This window comes from Alexandromys fortis, unplaced genomic scaffold (assembly GCF_014885135.2).
Source record: "Alexandromys fortis isolate MF-2015 unplaced genomic scaffold, M_Fortis_MF-2015_v1.1 scaffold_193, whole genome shotgun sequence".
NCBI classification, from domain to species: domain Eukaryota; kingdom Metazoa; phylum Chordata; class Mammalia; order Rodentia; family Cricetidae; genus Alexandromys; species Alexandromys fortis.
Genome location: NW_026068083.1, coordinates 331,304 through 351,618, shown reverse-complemented (window position 1 = coordinate 351,618; position 20,315 = coordinate 331,304). Strand labels below are relative to the sequence as shown.

The following is a 20,315-nucleotide window of genomic DNA, read 5'->3' as shown; positions in this document are numbered from 1 at the left end:
TATTTATTTATTTATTATGTATATAATATTCTGTCTACATGTATGCCTGCAGGCCAGAAAAGGGCGCCAGACCTCATTACAGATGGTTGTGAGCCACCATGTGGTTGCTGGGAATTGAACTCAGGACCTTTGGAAGAGCAGGCAATGCTCTTAACCACTGAGCCATCTCTCCAGCCCCTCAAGTTTTCTATCCACTATCTTTCATCATCGTCACATGACCATCCTGAGCTCAGATCATTCTAACTATTCTATTTACTGTGGGTTTTTTGCTTGTTTGTTTGTTTCTGAGATTTAGACAGTAGAACCAGGTATCCATTATTCCAGATGTAGATGGTTGCCAGAAGAAGTTAAAATGTCTTCAGCTTGCTCCACACTTATAGATATACTAACAATATTTGAGACTTCTTGGTCACAGAACAAGAGTATCTTCTAGAAAGTAAACTGTTCCTGGGTTTTCTTTTGTTTTTTGCGTGCTCAGAACCTAGAGCTTTGACTGAACCATAACCCCAACCCTTTGGATTTTGTAAACTGGGGGGCGCGGATGTTGTGTCTAGTCCAGGCCAGCCTAAGACTCAAGATCCTCCTAAGTGTCTCTGCCTCCCAAGAGCTGGGATCATGGCATGTGTCACCACGCTCCCCCTCGCTTCGGTTGTTTAGATGCCAACGGACACGTCATATGAATATACTGCACGCCTCAGCCCTCATTCTCGTCCCTCGGCACACTCACACTCTCCAGGGGCCATATGGTCCTCTCACGGAAAGGAGGGATGATTAACTGGTGCTAACAAGCCTTGCAGGCCCCTTAGAAACCTCTGCCCCTCGCTCACAGTGAGGCAGCGTACCACAGAACTTCAGGAATAGTGTGATCTAGTGGAGGGTTGTCTTCCCACCCCACTCCCCCAGGAACTTAACTGACCAAAGATTATTGATCCAAGACACTGAAATAAAAAGATTACAAGGAAAACATTTTTTTTTTTACCTGTTTGGCCAAATACGGAACAAATCAAGCTGATGAATCCAATCCAGAAAACCAGTTGCAAATTCATCTACAACAGAAAGTGTGTATCATTACTGAGAGAAAATATCAGGTGAATTGTGTTCAACCTTCCCTTCTTTCTCCTCTCCAAACGTCTCCACACTGCCATTTGCCTTCGTCCCTGCTCACCATACCATTCACCCTACTCTTCTAACACTTCACACCACACTTTCAGAATGTGTTCCTGTCTTCTCCATGAAATGTCTCAGTATTCAATTAAATATCACAAAATTGCACATCAAGCCAGGCAGCGGTGGCACAGGCCTTTAATCCCAGCACTTGGGAGGCAGAGACAGGTAGATCTCTATGAATTCGTGGCTAGCCTGTCTACAGAGCTAATTCCAGGACAAGCAGGGCTACGCGAAGAAACCCCATCTTGAAGGAAAATAGTAATAATAATAATAATAAATGCACATGCAGTCCTAAGACCACAACGCTATGGCAGTTTATCCTGCAGAATGTCCCTAGGGCTCTCAGTCCAACAGGCACACCCAGACACGCAGTCACCTCGGAACTAGGGCACTTCCCAGAGCTGAATCGGCCATCTCCACACTGACATCTCTACAGTTCTTACTTCTCCTCAGGCTAAAACACAGCTTCATATGCAAGACTCTGACTCAACTGTTTGGTTTGCTTTCTTGTTATATTTTTCTTTTGCAAGAAAACCAACTATGCATGGAATGGTAAAATAGTCAGCTTGTTTCCCTCAGCTTTCCGTAACAACAAATGACCTCACTATAGACCCAGAGTCTGTAGTGCCCTTCAGAATCTCGGGGTGGGGGTGGGGCAGCTCAGGTAATATTCTCTATATTAAACAGGCAACTTCTAATTATACCTCTATTTCTATTGAACCAATGTTTTCAGTTCTACGATTTATCCCTAATCAAGTATGGCTCAAAGATGGCTGAGCTCAGACTGCTCGGCTAACACCTTAACTGCCCACTCTCCGTGGACACCTCCAGTCTACTACACATGTGCATGCATCTGTGTTACCTACAGAATGAAAGGGGAGCAAGGAATGTTAGCATGGGACTAATTCCAGAATTGAAGAGGGAGAAACAAAAAGATTACCATGAGTTCAAGGCCAGTCTGGTTCACACAGTAAAATCATGGTTTTGAGAGACAGAAAAAGAGACACCAGGAAGGTAGAAGCAGGAGCATCAGAAGTACAAGGTCATCACCCTTCCTTACTTAGCAAGTTCAAGACCTTGTCTAAAAAGGAAAAGTTCTCTAACTTCCACATTAAAGCTCTTCATCTTCAAGCCCTTATATTTCACACAACACAGTAGAGACAGGAATATTACTGCTCCATGAGACGTGGTCCTAACCCTGGGTGAACACTGCTGCTCCTCTGCTCAGGCAGACTTCCCAGAGACACCCGCAATCAGGCTAACTCCAGGAAATGAGTCGCTCCTGGAGCTGACAGTTACGCAAACGGCTTGGGACTGCATCCAAGTACTGACTAAAACCTGAGTGTCAAAAAAGCACGGTGTTCTCATGTTTCTCTAAGGTCAACGCAATCCTCAACAGTGACGGAGAGCAGAAAACACGTCACTCCTGCAGAAGTGGATGACCACAGCACCTGTATTAGGGTAATGTATTCCTTCAGGCTACTTCATACTTGCTGACCAGCCTTAAGAAATCTTTCAAAATACCACACAAGTCAGAGAGGCACGCTGTGATCCAATGAAGGATGCTTTCCAGCATGTTGCACTTTAAAGCATTCCTGTAAGTTCCACAGCCCTCTACTTCTACAAATCCTGGTAGTTCAAAGACCTCTGGAAGTGTGCCAAGCCCAGAAGCAAGCAAAACAATGCTCAAATGCTCGAGAACAGCTGAGAGAACAAGGATAGCTCTGGACACAGTTTGGAGACAGTTATCAACTCTCCTGTAAGCTAGCAAGAAACAGAGGCGCTGTTGTTGCTTGGTGGCGTTCATAAAGACTGGGTTTTAGAGAATCCAGCAGGGCTCTAGGAACAATGATAGTAACTAGAAAGAGCAAGTGCCAGGCTGGAGAGATGGATCAGCTGAGGTTCTGAGTTCAATTCCCAATAACCAGGTGGTGGTTCACAACCATTAGTAATGAGATCTGGTGCCCCCTTCTGGCCTGCAGGCATACATGCAGGAGAAACACTGAATACATAATAAATAAATAAATATTTGAAAGAAAGAAAGAAAGAAAAGAAAGAAAGAAAGGAAGAAAAAGAAAGGAAGGAAGGAAGGAAGGAAGGAAGGAAGGAAGGAAGGAAGGAAGGAAGGACGGACGGACAAACTGAGCGGGGGTGGCGCACACCTTTAATCCCAGCACCCAGGAGGCAGAGGCAGATGGATCTCTGTGAGTTTGAGGCCAACCTGGTCTACAGAATGAGTTCCAGGACAGGCACCAAAAAAAAAAAAAAAAAAAAAAAAAAGGGAGGGGGAGAGGAAGGGGAAGGGAGAAAAGAAAGAACACAAACGACCGGGAGCGTGAGACTGAGACCACACTGAGAGTGACCCTGAGGGAGTCAGCACAACCGGCATCTGGACCAAGTGAGGCAGAGTGGGGGAGGCTTGAGACAGACTGTGTCAGAGTTCACGCAGATGTCCTCCTTCCCAGGCCTAAAGCCATGAGCTTGGAGTAGCAAGGCCTGTTCAGCAGGTGACCCTTATGTTGAGGAAGGAAGCTTACAGGTTCCCTATCAATGGTATCTCACTGAAGACAAATCATCAGAGAAAACGCCATGAGACATGGTCCTAACCCTTTGTCTGCTTTTCTCTTAGACAACGGTTTTTACCTGGCCTGGTCTACATTTCGTCTCCTGAAACTACTGCAGCTGACAAATAGATACTCCTGACCACACAGGGACTAATCCTGGGAAGGACATCGTCTCAGGCCCCGTTCACTTACAAACTCCTTGACTACGTGGTAAACCCTTCCCCAGACTGCTTTGGGTTGGTGCTCTATCACAGCAACAGAAAGGACACTGCCCATGTCCTTTGCTCTCTTCATCTCTGAGGGTCCTTCTTCAGACAGCCACGTCAGTTTTGTGTCCTCCCTATAATACAAATGCCTCAAGGAACTAACAGTTCATAGACAAAAATGCAGATAATTACCACACAGTAACCATTTCTGTGCAGAGGGTGCATGTGGCTAATGTCTCCAGAAAGAAGCTGCAATGCAAACTGAAGCTTCTGTGACAATGCTTACAACTTCAACACCCGTGGAGAATGAAATGCTGTAAATTATCCTGAGCCTTCTTCCCTCTTAATAGTCATTTACTGCCCATTATTCTACTGAGGTTTCTATTGCTGGGTTAAAGACCATGGCCAAAGGAAACTTAAGAAGAGAAGGGCAGGAAAGACAGGAACGGAAGCAGAGACCACGGAAGACTGCCGCTCTCTGGCTTGCTCTTTATAGCTTGCTCAGTTTGATTTCTTACACCACACGAGCAGCTACCCAGGAGTGGCACCCCACACACAGTGGGCTAGGCCCACCCACAACAATCACTAATCAAGAAAATGCCTCCCACATGGGGAACAATCTGATGGGAGCATCCATCCAATCAAAATTCCCTGTAGGTTTATCTAGGTTCGTGTCGAACTGAAAAAAAGCCAACCAGTACAGCCTCCTCTATACAATACCTATCAGTCAGCTTTGTGACCATTAGGTTAATCCTTCCAAATGGAGAAAGAAAGCACTAATAATCTTTTAGATACTTACTTAGCAGTCTACTTCAGTCAATGCAAAGTTAAGAGTGTCACCATGTATTCCTCTATTCTGGGCTTAAGGTTTCTCTAATGTCTCAACCACTGTACTTTGGAAGTATCTTAATTTATGGTTTTCTTTGTTCTGTTACATAAAACTATTGTCACACTGGAAAACGGAATCTAGGATCGCCTAAATCTGTGTTCTCAGGTCATGGTAACTGTTATCTGATTGCAGAATACCCTATCCCTTTTGAGAAGAAAGCTGTGTTTTACATCAGCACAAAGCACACCTAACTGTCTAACTATGTGGAGACAGCAGGGTAGCAGTTAGAATGGAAGGCTATGTGCAGAAGACAGCGGAGAGAAGCCACCTCAGCAAGCCTGCACATGCGAGGCTGGGGGAGGCCATACAATCTTTTTCTAATATTGTGTCTAAGCACATATTTTGAGGTGTCTCCCTCACACTGGATTGTCACTTTCTCTCCATGAATTTATGGTTTTGTTGTTACATGTTGTTGGCAAGACTATTTTATCTTTAAAAGTTGTCTGAGTTACAGTCTCTATTGCTGTGAAGAGACACTATGACCACAGCAACTCCTATAAAGGGAGGATTTAACTGGGACTTGCTTAGAGGTTTAGAGTTCAATCCATTTAGTCATCATGGTGGGAGCAGTGACACACAGACAGACGTGGTGCTGAAGAGGCAGTGAGAGTTCTACATCTGGACCAGCAGGCAGGAAGAGAATGACACTGGGCCTGGCTTGAGCACTTGAAACCTCAAAGCCCACCCCGGCCGGACACAAGCAGCAGTGAAAGTAAGTCATACAGAAGGAAAGGAGGGTAAAGGTCCTGAGGTAAAACAGGTGAGTTTACGTCGTAAGAGCTGTGGACAAGCAGGAGCCAAGGCTGAGCGTTCATAACTAATAGTAAGTCTCCGGGTCATGATCTGAGAACTGGCTGGAGGCCCAGAAGAAAGCCTCTACAAGGCTGGGGCTGGAGATCCATCAGGGATCACTATCCAGGTGACTGAAACGATGATGACATGAAAGCCCGGGAACAAGAGAGCTGAGGCCGCCATGAAATGGCAAAGACATGGAAAGGGAAGACATATGGAGCAGGGCAGTCACCCAGACCATCAGGAATGTACCACCCTGCATATGCGCACAGCTTTTCACCACAGCAGAGATACTGCCCCCATCAATTCTTCTCAAGTAGGAAACCAGGACAAGAGAGGACAGAGGAAATGGGCAATAGCATTACAGAGCGGAGCTGTGGGCCCAGCATCCACTGCACACCCAACTTATAAAGTCCCGTTCTAACATTCTGCTCATGTGTAACTACTTTAACATCAGATCTCCCCATGAATTTCGGGCCACAAGAGAACAAGATGTTCACGACAGATACAGCACCAAGTACTCAGCTCAAAGATAATGCTCAACTTGAATGTCCCCAGCGTGAGGACTAGCTTTCCTGGGACCAAAAGGCACCATGCAAGCTTCCAAAAGAAAGAGGCAACCAACAACAATCCTACTCGACTGTGATGCCTATGAACCACAACAAATAGCACGGCACCTAACTCCAGTGCAGAAGTGGCATGCATACCTTGGCAGTAACCAGTTCCTCTAACAGAACTTAACACCAGATCAACAAGAGGAAAACCATGCCTGGTTCTGCAAACCTCGCTAACCATTCAGGGGTGGTGAACATGGCTATTGGAGGAGAAGTCACTACCTCTAATTTACTAACCAGCACCATCCCTAAGAACAACTATAAACATCTGTCCCTGTATACACAGGTATGTGTAGTCATCACCCCTCACCGAGGAAACTAACTTCTGCAACAGAGACCACTACAGAAAACAACAAACAACCAAAATACAAAGTTGTGAAGACCAGTCCCAAGGAATATCAGAGAGTTTGCTGTCAGATTGTGTCTCCTAGTAACATCAGAAGCTACACACATGAAGTCTCTCTAACACACATGCTCAAGGATGACACCAATGGACATGCCAAACTGGACAGAGAAAAGTTCAGAACTATAGGCAACTGACGAGAGGTAGGAGCAGGAGAGGTAGTCTTCCCAGGTAAGCTCTCACCCATTGGCTGTCCACTGCTAAATAATCAGCACTGAAAGTATACATATATGTAACATTATACAGGTTATATTTAAGATTCTATGCATATATACTATACATATATGCATGCTGTAACAATCAATAAAAAAAGCCATAAATTTGAAGGAGAATGGGAAGTGGTATATGGGAGAGTTTGGAGGGAGGTAAGAGAAGGGGAAAATGCTATAATGATAATATCAAAAAAAGATAATGCTCAAAATGTTTTGCTGATTGTATCAAATTATATGACCTTGTTCTCTGAGATTACTCAGGAGTTCAGAAAGAAATGAGAGCATCTCCGTTTTACAGACGAGAAACCCAAACCTCAGAAAGGTTAAGTAACTGCACAGATGAAACTGTCACCTGACTCCGTCTCTGAAGAGCTACTTAGCCACTATTTTAAAATGGACATCCGTCTAGAGTTAGAACTGATTCAGAGCACAGAAATGGAAAAAGCTTATGATGTTGCTCTGTGAGTTTATTTATTAAACATTCACAGTAATAGCAGCCAACAGCTCATTTTAATCTCCAAATAGATACCAGTTTTGTGTCCTGTTCCCATAAAAGCATCTCAAGCTTAGATTTTTTAATCATATTCAATTTTATCTAAGGTGGCATAATTCATTCCTGAGCAAAATATTATGGACAGCTTACAAATAATCCATTTAGTAAGAATCAGCCCACATTTGTGCAACTGCTTTAATCTTCAGAGTAAACTCTTTATTCAAAGTTAAGCCTTTCTGAACTTTTAAACTTTTAAACGCTATTTACTACATTTTTAATAAACTTGGTTGGTATTTCCTTTTTTTTCTTCTTAAAGCAGGGTCTCACTGTGTAGACCAGGCTGGCCTCAGACTCAGAGATCTGCTTTCCCCTGCCTCCCACATTCTGGGATTAAAGGTGTGCACTGCTTTTATATTTACAGATGAAATGGTTTAAAGCTTGATGTATCCATAGTGAGCATCCCTAACCCAAACTGCATGGGGGCCAAAAGTGCTGGACTTTTCTCAGACTTGGAAACAGAAGGCAATGCTATTGTATATGAAGTACACCTGCACATCACTGACCCCTGAAGGCAGTGCTATTGTATATGAAGTGTACCTGCACACCACTGACCCCTGAAGGGCACCAGATGCAGAACTTTTCATTTGTGTCATGCTGACATCCAGAGATTTACATCTTCAGCCATTAGAGATTTTCAGATAAAGGATTCTCAACCTATACAATCTTTGTAGAAATTCACTATTCTTTTGGAAGAAATTACTTTTCCCTGTATCTGCTTTTTAAAGAAGGTGAAAGAGCTGGGCATCTTTAACCCCAGCATCAGGAGGCCGAGGAACGTGAATCTCTGAGTCTGAGGTCAACATGAACTACATAGGGAGTTCCAGACCAGTCAGAGCTACAGAGTGAGACACTATCTTTCCAAAACAAATGATAGATAGATAGATAGATAGATAGATAGATAGATAGATAGATAGATAGATAGATAGATACAGATAAGGAGGGAGGGAAATAAATAAATAGGTCAATAACATCTTAATACATAAAAATCAATAAATCAAGAAAAATAACCCAGGAAACTAAGACTCTAGGAATGAACACATGGTTCCTCCTACTGTCAGCCATGGACAACGATAAAATGGAAAGACCTTGACAAAAGAGAAACCAACCTTTTGAGCTCCAGTCATCTGAGGGTGAGATGTAAAGATGAAGTCAGACCATGCTAGATAACTTTTCTCTTGCAAGAGGAACAATTAACACTCAATCTTTTCTGTCTGACAGGAAGAAGTGTGGTGGTGACTAGGGAGTCAGTCATTGACCCAAATACTAATAACGAGAGCAAATTAAATATTAACCAAATTTACCAAAAAAAGCCAGGTGTGGTGGCACACACCTTTAATTTCAGCACTCAGGAGGCAGAGGCAAGTGGATCTCTGTGAGTCTGAGACCAGCCTGTTCTACAAAGCAAGCTTCAGGACAGCCAGAACTACAAAGAGAAACCCAGTCACAAGCAAACAAACAAACAAACAAAAATTATTAAAAAGCACAAGGAAGGAGAAAACAAGGACAGAAGAGAAGAGGTTCAGTAATCCAAAAGTGGATGTTGATAGTGCCCCACTGCAGCCTACCAGCCTGCAAGTGCACAACAGTCTCATTACAGCACCTCCTAAACACTAGCCAGGACTCTACCCTGGCTGCAGACGACTTGAAGAACTCAATGAAAACCCTTTCTAACCAATAAACATTTGTCTGAGCCTAACGAACTCTAACAATGAATGCTGCTGTTTGCAGCTGAGCAGTGGTTCATGCCTGTGACCACAGTATTTTGAGGCTGAAGTAAGAGTATTTCTGTAAGTTTGAAGCTAGTTCTATAACTCCAAGAATATAATCAACAAAAGGAGATCAAACCTGAGATGTCCCACAGAACACGAACTAGCAAAGGAAAGGAAGAGCTAACGTGACGGGATGTGTGGTGACTCAACAGACAACTGACACCATCTCTACCCCACCATAAGAAGGGAAGCCCCATGGACAAGCATCCAATTCAAATCACACACTGAAAAGTAAACCCAGTGATTGCCAAAGGATGAATTTGAAAATAAAACATTTTAAGAAAAGCTATTAAGCCAAACTATGAACGCCAGTCCACAGTAAGAGAAAAAACTGCCTTCCTTCCCAGCACCATCTGCTACCAAAAGACTTCATTACCTAGCATGTGACTTTTCAAACATATCCAGTAGGCTCTCCCTTGATGCAAACTTCTCTTTCTCTTTTTCTGTCTGTTGTTCTTTTGTTTTTCCCTATGAATGGGGAAAATGTAAGTTACCCAATGCTTCAGTTGACAAAATTTACTTTGTTCCCAAATGTGTGTGAAGAAATCCTGGCAAAAGTTAGCTATCTGGGGGCTGGAAAAAATGAAGGCTCAGTGCATAAGAGCATTTGCTGCTCTTACAGAGGACTCAGATCTTGTTCCCAGCATCCACACCTGGCAGCTTAAGGCCATCTGTAATTCCAGGACCTGGAGATTCCCAACACCCTCTTCCAGTAGCCTCAACAACATACATGTGGTACACATGCATACATGCAGACACATACACATAAAAATAAATAGATCTTTAAAAAAGTTAACTGCTTGTTACTGTTAAAACAGCATTTTCATTCTATATGTAATTTCAACTAGAAGAAATCTTGAGTTACATTTTTACATTGCATAATCTTATCTACTGGTTTAAATAATTACTCCAAAATTTTTCTTTTAGCTTTATTTTTTAATTTATCTATTTTATGTACATTGGTGTTTTGTCTACAGGTATGTCTGTGTATGGGTGTCAGGTCCCCTAGAACTGGAGATACAGACAGTTGTGAGCTGCCATATGGGTGCTGGAATTGAACCCGGGTCCTCTGGAAGTGCAGTCAGTGCTCTTAACCACTGAGCCACCTTTTTCTTGATCAAATTCATTTTGAGCACCACCTTTTATCCTCTCTTCCTTCTCTCTCCCTGCAGTGGAGGAAAAAGCACAAACGAGCCTACTTTACGCAACAAATGTTTCAAAACAAATTACAGAAATCACTTCGTTTCTCATTTTACTAAGAGTAGGCTGGGAATGAGTGGCACAGATTTCAAAATTTTGGAAAGAATAAAATATAACCCTGAAGGAAAAGTTTTAGCAACAAATATCTTTGTACTGATTTTCTTATTACTGGCAAGTATTTAGCGATCGCAGGAGAAAACAAAACCTGAATGACTATTTCATACGCACTTCTCGACTTGTTCTGTTGCTCTGTGCTAGAGCCTGAACCCAGAACCTTGCAAGTATGGACACAGAAAGACTCTACCGTAAGAGACACCTCCAACTTCTGCAATCATGCTGCCATGCATCTGTAACAAAGGTAACTCTTACTCCTGCTGTATTTATGACATTTTCCAAATGTAACATTCAAGTACTGAATGTGGGGGCTGGAGAGACGGCTCAGAGTTTAAGAGCACTGGCTGCTCTTCCAGAGGTCCTGAGTTCGATGCCCAGCAACCACAGGGTGGCTCACAGCCATCTATAATGGCATCTGGTGCCCTCTTCTGGTGTGTGTATACATAATAAATAAATCTTTAAAAAAAAGAAGACTAAATGTACGGTTTCAAACTTCAATATCCTAATAATCAAATAGAACAACCCCACTACTGACCTCTAAAAAGGGCCAAAATCGTAACACGAACTAAATCATACAAAATCTATAAAATACTGGCTGTATTAGAAAGAGGTAATATCATCCTAATTACAAGTGTAATAAATTAAGTTTACACCTATTCAATATCCAGTAAACACGCAGGCTGTGAAATAGACATCTGTGCTTCGATTGGCACATACTGAATTCTAAAAACAAATATTTCACTCCTCCACTGAAACTATTTTCCTCCAGCAAAACGCAATACTTTTTTCTTCTATGTTTAAGACTTTTACTTGTTTTTTGTTTTGTTTTATTTAGACCACTACTCTTCAACAGCCACAATAAACAGAATTCATTGTTTTCCTCACAGAACATAATCTTGATGTTGCCTAGCACAAAAACATGGCCAACTTCCAGTATCCTCAATAAGGTGGTGTTATTTCACTATTGTTTAACCAATTGCATTCATTCATGTGTCATACCTTGAAAAGAACTAAGGCCTTCATTTTACATTCCCATGACATACACACAGTCATATGCAAGGAATAGTTACCAAAACAGACAGAACTCTGCCTCCCAAGTACACTGTCTTTGTTCTGTTTGAAACATATCATCCATCCCATCCATACCTTAGCTCAGCCCATTCCTCATTCAGACCTCATCTTCTCCACCAAACCTTCCAAAACCACTTAAGCCACGGCTGACCTTTTACTCAAAAACTGAAAGTACCATCTGGCATGGTACACTGACTGTAGAAACAACTCTTCGGTTTTTGTCATGTTTTCCTGAGTGGAACACAATTGTCCCTACTAGGGAATTCACTCAAAATCAAAGCCATGCGGACCTCCTCACAAAGTTCTCAGTCTCAGTACCCTGATGAGCTAAATGCACAAGTAAGGACAGCCAGGCGACGGGCTGCCCATAGCAGATCTGACTAAGCATCACTGCAGGTTCTTCCCAGTCATTTCCATTACATTTATATTTTATGATGACACAGGAAAATGGTTGCCTGGGGCTGGAGAGATGCTCGACAGTCAGAAGCACACGCTGCTCTTCCACACAACCCAACTTCCGTTCCCACAGCCCCATCAGCTGGCTAACAACCATCTCTAACTCCAGCTCCAGGGAATCTAAAGCCTTTGGTCTCTGAAGGAGCTTGCATTCAGTGCATGATCTCATATGCAGACACACACACATCTACAGATAATTAAAAATATATTTTTTTTTAAATTTTAAAGAAAATGGTTCCTCATGAAAGAACAAAAGACTGTATCCTGCAGTCCTGAGATCCAGCAGCCACTGCCTCTCATCTCGAAGTGAGAGCGAAGTGCAGATGTGAAACCAAAGTCCTAGGGAGTGGAGCTCCAAAGGCATCCAGAAACCCTGAGTCAGAGACTTCTCTGGAACCAGGGTTTCCCAGAGAGAAGACACTTCTAAGCCAAACTGGGGCTGTGATCACTGCTCTAGGGAAGGGGTGTAGAAACAAGCTAGTCTTTAATTTAAACACACTAATTGCTAGGAAACCTGACATATCCCTACCCACTCTCTAAAATGGCTGGCGAAGAAACTGGGAAAGCGAACGGCCCCCTTTCTACTCTACACTCTGGTGTTTTTATCTGCAGCCTACACTATCAGCCAGTATTGACGATGAATAATTTCCAATCCCAGGCTTGAGGTCACCACTGTAGAGCCTACCCTCTTGTGGTCACACTGCCTCCACCTAGCTAGCATTTACCTTTGTTTCTGTCAACATGGACCCGTCTCACCAATTCTCCTTCCTAAACAGAATAATTCTTGTTTCCCCTGCTACCACTTGAGATCTCTTAAGTTTCTGAGTCTCACCTTTGTCACCAAAAAATTTGAGTATCCGCATGCCCATTGTTTATAAATTAAAATACATGTATTTCTATAGCAATACAATAAGATTAGTCATCACGATAAACACTTTGAACTTTTAAAAGCTATAAATTCAGTATCTAAAATGTTCTTCCTTAGAGTCCGATAAGTCATTTCATATCTCCCTGGGCAGAGAAACCTGTATTTTGAAGCCTTGGTATAATGAGACTGCTCCTGTAGGTAAGGAATGCATGTATACACACCCATATGTTCTTATATTCATAAAATTATTGCATAGTATGTACATGCATGTATATGCAAACAGGTATGTACGTATTTGTGTCTGTGTACTGGCTAGTTTTGTGTGTCACCTTGACACACGCTAGAGTCAGAGAAAAAGGAGCCTCAGCTGAGCCTCTAAGACACCCAGCCTTAAGGCATCTTCTCAATTAGTGATTGATGGGAAGGGGGAGGACCCAGGGAGGGCCCAGCCCATTGTGGGTGGTGGTCCTGGGTTCTATAAGAAAGTAGGTCGCACAAGCCAATAGAGCCCTCCTCCACGGACTCTGCATCAGCTCCTGCCTCCTGGTTCCTGCCGTGCTTGAGTTCCTGTCCTGACTTCCTTCAATAATGAACAACAACATGGACATGTAAGTCAAATAACCCCTTTTCTCCCCAACTTGCTTTTGGTCGCGGTGTTTCATCACAGCAATTGAAACTCTAACGTAGGAGGTAAATTTGAGTCTTTTTCCCCATGTGCACATTTCATGATGACATGCGTGCTAGACATACTGGTATTTAGAAGATAACTATTATCTTCTAAAGCCACACACCAAAAACAAAGTCCTCAAACTGTGACGTTTACAAAGGAGAGCTTCGTTCTTTCCCAGGCAGTTAGCTCCTGAACCGCCCTCTCCTACCTGCTGCGGTCACTAACCTGTCAGCGCACTTCCGCTTCCTGAGTCGGTATCGCTATCACTCCAGACCCAATCCAGAAGACTCGCTTCCTCTTTCCTCCCTTATCCTCACATCCCTGACTACCACCTAACTGACATACAACAAGCAAACTGCAAACATATAACCAAAGTCACAATAAACAGTAATATAAGAGTAAACATGAATATAATCAACTCTCAAACTCACTAATTTGCAGATAAATGGTAAAAGCTTATTTTAACATATCCACAAAATATGATCTTGGATTCTATCCACAGTGAATCTTCAAATCAACAGGGCTTCTGACGCATCAAGAATTTTACATTTAAATTATGAGGGAAAAAAGTCCTCTGAACTTTCACCAGTTACAACATGTTTCTCTGACCACTCTGGCAGCAGTTAACAGCAGCCCATTTACAGAACACTAGGAAAAGGGTTTTCTTCAGACAACATGCTGTGTTATACACCCCTCTCTACCTGTAAGCCAGGGTTGGTTTTGTTAGCAAAAAAGTAAAGGAACTACATAACACAGCAAGCATTCTGGACAAACTTACTAATTTTCAAATTAATCTGTCAAACCAATTAACCTTCCTTGTAATAACAGTAATGAGAGGAGATCAATTATACTTGGAAGTAATCAACACAGAACTACATTTTCATTTCAGTGATGCTGATTCTGGGCAGATTCAAGTCAGGCTGATGAGAAAATTGAAACAAGTGTTGTTAGAAGCACCACAAACCCAGGGTCCTGTGGTGATGGCGCAAGCCTTTGATCCCAGCACTGCAGAGGCAGAGGCAGAGGCAGGCAGATGTCTGTGAGTTTGAGGCCAGCCTAGTCTACAGAGCAAGTTCCAGGGCAGCCAGGACTATACAGAGAAACCCTGTAGGGGGTGGGGGTTGTACGAAATCCAGTGACTTTTCAACTTTGTTAATTCTGGACTTGTACTTTTTGCTTAATAATTTATTTTTATTTTATGTGCGTTGGTGTTTTGCCTGCATATATGTCTGTATGAGGGTACTGGACCCCCTGGAACTGGAGTTACCGACAGTTGTGAGTTGTCATGGGGGTGCTGGAAATTGAACCTGGGTCCTGGAAAAGCGTAGTCAGTGGTCTTAACTGCTAAACCATCTCTCCAGCCCCATGAACTTGTACTTTCATGGATAGAACACTGAAGATTAAAAGCACCATGGGGGGGGGGGGGGGGGGGGGGGGGGGGGGGGGAGAGGGGTGGAGCCATAGATGCTGGGTGGTTAAGAGCACTGGCGGCTCTTCCAGAGGACCCACGCGGTGGATGACAGCCATCCGTGGTCCAGTTCCAGGGTATCTGACTCTCTCTTCTGTCCTCCACAGACACTGCAATGCACACTGCAAACTTACACGCAAGCCAACACCCACCTACGTAAATCTCAAAATTAAAATAAAACCTTTAAAAAGGTAACAACCGGGGCCGAGGAGATGGCTCAGCACATGAACGTGTTTTCCCAAGCTAGGCAACCTCTATTCAATCCCTGGAATCCACATGATGGAGGAAGAAAATTTATCCTCTGACCTCCACACATGCCTGTCACTACACCCACACATAAAAATAATTATAAACTATAATTAAAGAAACCACCTTAGTACAGAGCTTCACGTCCTTCTAGAAAGACTTCAACAGCACACATTCTTCATCTGTAGCACTGTGAACTCAATACAGATAAGCTAGAATCTGCTTTCTGCTCGCCTAAGAAAATACCATCCTAGTATCTCTACTCTCCAAACCGGTGTTTCACCCGTTGTATGTTTGCCATTCCATCATCTTCAGTTATTAATCATTGGTGAATGAATCAACATCACTCATAAATCTGAATATCACTCTGAGAATAAGTCAGTCCTTCCCTTCTCGCCATGATGTCCATAAATCTGGAATGGGTAACTCTCAACTAAAATTTCTTAGTCTTTTCTACAGTTTTCTAGGGTGACAACTATTTATTAAAATGGCTGTGTGTGATTCAAGAAAGAAATCTAGTCAAAATTCACCTAACATTTATTTTTGTGCTGTGCAAGCAGTAACAAAAATAAAAAAAACAAAAATAAACCCAAGTCACCCTACCCTCTTCACATCCAACGTGGAATGGCAGAGCCAGGAAACATTCTAAATGCTACCAAAACATTCTAAGAAGTTTGTAGGTCTTTTTAATGTACCAAGAAGCAATGAAAAGGTATCAGTACGTATGGAGCATTATTGTCTAAGCTTGCGGTTTTACATTTTACTGTATCTTGTTTTGTTGGTTGTTTGTTTTTTGAAATCCAGACTGACATTGCTCTAGAAACCTGTATCCTATATTAATATACCTGCTTTATTTTACATTAGGTGCGGTTACTTCAAGTTGGGCTCTAGAGGTGAGCCCATGAACTCTCCAAACTTCTTAAACTCCCACACCTCCGTGTCTTCATTTGGAAAAGGAGATAAAAGAGTCCCGACACCACCAGGAATGGGGGTCTGCAGTGAGGTCAGTACGTGTAAACACAGGCTGGAAGCTGGGCCCGACCCTGTCCCTAGTATCACAATTAATACTATAGTTAGTGTAGGGGCTCCTTTTCTCTTCTACAGATGAGGAAACGGAAACGGTATAATTTATTACTCACTTTACCACCAAGTGCTAGGTTTCAAATTAAAAGTTCAAATTCACTGTGGCATTCGGGATCAGGGCGGTCATAAGCCCAGGCTGTCACTAGGAGGCATGAGAAAGAGTAAGCACGAGGCCCCGGGCTGGCGGGCGGGCGGGCACCGCCTCGCGGACCACGGACGCCTCGGCCTGGTTCCCGGGGTCCCGCGTGGCGCTCGGGAAAGGCGCCTGCCGGTCACGGACGAACGGTACCCCTCGGGGGACTCCAGACACTGCGACCCCCGTCGTACCCTGCCTTGCCCCGCCACGCCCCAGGGTGACAGGCGGGGCTCGCGACCCTCCCTCCGAGACCCTCCCTTCGGCCAGGCCGGGTGGGGCGGGGGGGAGCTGCAGCCGGACGTGGCGGCGCGGCCGAGTCCGTCCGGCCCAGGCCGCCCTCGTAGCCCAGAGCCCACGCCCGCGCGTCCTTACGCCCGCGGCCTTACCTTTCCGCAAGCGTCCGCCCGGCACGCGCGCGGCTCGGGCTCCGCCGCGTTCCGCCTCTCGGGGGGTCTCGGGCGGGTGTCGGCGCGCCTCGGCCCTTCGGAGGGTCTCGGGCGGGTGTCGGCCGGCCTCGGCTTCTCGGCTGGTCTCGGGCGGTGTCGGCGGGCCTCGGCCGCTCGGCGGGTCTCCGCGGCTCTTGAGCGCGTGGGCGGAGACTCGGGCCGCCGACTCCCTCAGGAAGCCGGCCGGCCCCGCCTCCGCCGCGAAGATCCCTGTCCCGGGCCGGCAGCCAGGCCTTTCTCTCCCTCCGGAAACGCATTCCTCCGTGCCGCGTCAGCCGCGCCCGCCCGAAGGAGGGGGGAGGCGGCAGGAAGGAGGAAGGTGGGGCTGGGTGCAGACAAAGGAGCCGGGCAGCCTGGTCCTTTCTGCAGAGGGCATGGCGCTGCGGTAGTGGAGACGCCTGATGCCCGGCGGGAAGACCCAGCCGAAGCCAGTGTCCCGTCCCCCGGGATCCCGGGCCGGACCTGTGTGTGAGCCGAGGGTCCAGGAAGATGCGGTGGTAGCGTTCTGCAGGCTGCTTTCGAGCTTCCCGATCACCCTGCGGGTGCAGCCACCCGCACCCGTGCTGTGCCACCCTGCCCGCCTGGGGGCTGCTTTTGCTCGATTCTCTATCAGGAAGGCCAAGTGTGAAAAGGAAAAATCGTGTGTTTACAGACTCATTTTCTCTTCTCTGGGAAAAAAAAAAAAAAAAAAAGGAAAAAGAAGCCAGCCGGTCTCAGAATCTAAATGAGAAGCTTGAAACTTGGACTTGCCACATCATTATGGGAGACGCGTGGCGGGCAGGTGCCATCAGCTTGCCTGAATGGCGTGGGCAGCCAGGAGCAGGGCGCCCTGCCGGAAAGTCAGCTCTCACTGCCAGGTTCATGATCCCGAGAAGTAGTGTTTCTGTTCTGGAAGAGTGAAAAATGGGTTGCCCAAATAAATACAATAGAAAAATAATCACTATGGAAAAATTACATATTGCCCATCAGCAAATCAAATGTATTGTTGAACTAAACGCCTAAGAAATGAGCATCGTTTTTCCTAATTAGTAAATGACGGAGCATAGAGGCTGCTTCTCCATCAGCAGCCCTGTGGTAAAGCGCCATGCCCTTGCCTTTAAAGGTATTGGCTTTACCTCTGCAGAGTTAAGCCCTTTGCCTCTGCACAGGAAACTACTATATAAATATACTTCATCCATGCTTGGCCTGCACTGCGTGGGCGTCTGGTATGGGGAGGCGGTAGCAACCCACCACAAGATCCTAAGCAGGCTTCCCAGGCAGCTCTAAAGAAAATCAGTTCCTCGAGAACAGCTCTCAACAGCTACTTAGAGACACAAAAGTAAATGGCCTACTTGCTCTGCTCCCCCAGGGGTCAGCCTGAGCTGAGGGAGTCCAGGTTACCTGCGGAAGTCGTGAGCTCTGAAGAAAATAGAAATTGATAAATATAGCAATCGCTCAGAAGTGTATCTGGATTGAACCCACACAGATTAAGAGGTGGGCAGTTCCTTAGCTATCTAAAATGTATGAGCGTTGTTCTAGTTACTTGTCTCTTACTGAGACCCCATGGTACCAGACAAAACCCAGTGACATTCATTTTAGCTCACAGATCCAGGGCACAGTCCATTTTTGGCAAGAAAGTTGTGGGTTGTAGTGGTAGAAGTTTGAGGTCATGTTCCTCGGGGAGAGGGGGTGTTGAATATTTACCTGAACAGGGAATATAAATTGCCTGTTGCCTTTTCAAGGCCTAAGCCCTTCCCCCACTGTAGCGTTAGTGTGTTGTTGGAATTCTTCCCAGCAATAGTTGCTGCACCTATTTAGTAATATCCGAAAGGTGGAGATAGAATTCTTTCAGTGACAAGTGATGTACAGGAAACAGTAACGTACATGGACCGCCAAAAGTCCCTGTCCTACATTTTCAGAATATATTGTCTAGAGAATTTTAAAGAAAAGTCCCTGTCCTGCCCAGGGTCCTTCATTGGTTACATTTCCTTTTTTTTTTTTTTTTTTGAGGGGTGGGGTCAAGACAGGGTTTCTCTGTAGCTTTTTGGAACCTGCCCTGGAATTTGCTCTTTAGTCCAGGCTGACCTTGAACTCACTCACAGAGATCCGTCTATCTCTGGCTCCCAAGTGCTGGGGTTAAAGGCCTGTGCCACCACAGCCAGTGGTCACATTTGTCTTGGTGCTAGAGCACCCTCTTCCAAATCATCAGGATTCTTCCTGCCAGGCACAGACCCAGTCTCAGGCTAGGGAGGTGATGTAATCCTAGCTTGGACACATTCTTATCCCTCAAAGGTTTGACGTGGTCCCTCAGTCATGTTCTGCTGCCCCTAGACATCTTTGCTGTCTTTCTGTCCTGCTCATGTCTGGGCAGTAGTGGGATTTGGAATGTCAGACAGCTTATATTTAAGGCAGGCACAGCTGAGATGTGTCAGTGTTTCTTGTAAGACTCCAGTCAGAAGCAGTTATTATCCGCATTATTCAGATAAGGGATAGTCCTCCTCTAGTCACCGGACCCAAAATCTCCATCTCAGGGCCCGACATTGATCCGGGCACCAGAATCTACCATGCGATCAGCATGGTAGACTAATCCTCCATCTTGGACCAGGGTACAGGGGAAATGCAAAAGTCATCTTGCTTGTAACTTACGCACAGGGTGACTCCATGTCTCCATCTCTGTTAACAGCATTGCCCTTTGGTGGCCTCTGTATGTGCATACAAATTTGCAAATTGAAAACAGGTTACTCTGTCCTAACTATGGCTTTTTTTCTTTTTAATTTTTTTTATTATTTATTTTGTGTACCGTGTTCTGCTTGAATATATGCTTGCAGGCCAGTAGAGGGCGCCAGATCTCAGTACAGATGGTTGTGAGACACCTTGTGGTTGCTGGGAATTGAACTCAGAACCTCTGGAAAAACAGCCAGTGCTCTTAACCGCTGAGCCATCTATCCAGCCCCCTTTTCAATACTTTTTCTTTTTTAAAAAAAATTATGTGCATAGCTTTTTTGCCTGCATGTCTGTCTGAGCATGGCATGCATGCCTGATGCCTGAGGTCTCCAAAAGGAGCTAGAGTTATCGTGAGTGCCATTCGGGCGCTGGAAATCAAACCCGGGTCCTCTGCAAGAGCAGCGAGTACTCTTAATCACTAAACCATCTCTCCAGGCCCCGCCACCACTTTTTTGTTTTTGAGTCAGGGTCTCATGTAGTCCGGGTTGGCCCTGAACTCATTAGGCAGCCATGACTGGCCTGAAACTCCTCATCCTCCTGTCTCCAGAGTAAAATCCCTTTTTAAAAATAGCTCTGTAGAATAGCACTGTGAGGTCCACCCTGGCACTGAGGGAAAAAAATGAAAACATAAAGCTGTGCACACACACACACACACACACACACAAAAAAAAAAAAAAAAAAAAAA

The 20,315-nt window shown here is 44.8% G+C and overlaps 1 protein-coding gene across 1 annotated transcript in view; it reads right to left on the bottom strand.

The window, feature by feature from the left end:
* Itgb1 (integrin subunit beta 1) overlaps positions 1-17,011 on the bottom strand; it is a 39,513-nt gene extending 22,502 nt beyond the window's left edge. Inside the window, exons 1-2 of the mRNA XM_050122085.1 lie at positions 16,868-17,011; positions 957-1,046 (exon numbers count right to left, since the gene is read on the bottom strand). Coding sequence (XP_049978042.1) covers positions 957-1,046 — 90 coding nt within the window. The 5' untranslated portion in view covers positions 16,868-17,011. The remainder of the gene's footprint in view (positions 1-956; positions 1,047-16,867) is intronic.
* Positions 17,012-20,315: the final 3,304 nt, after the last annotated feature.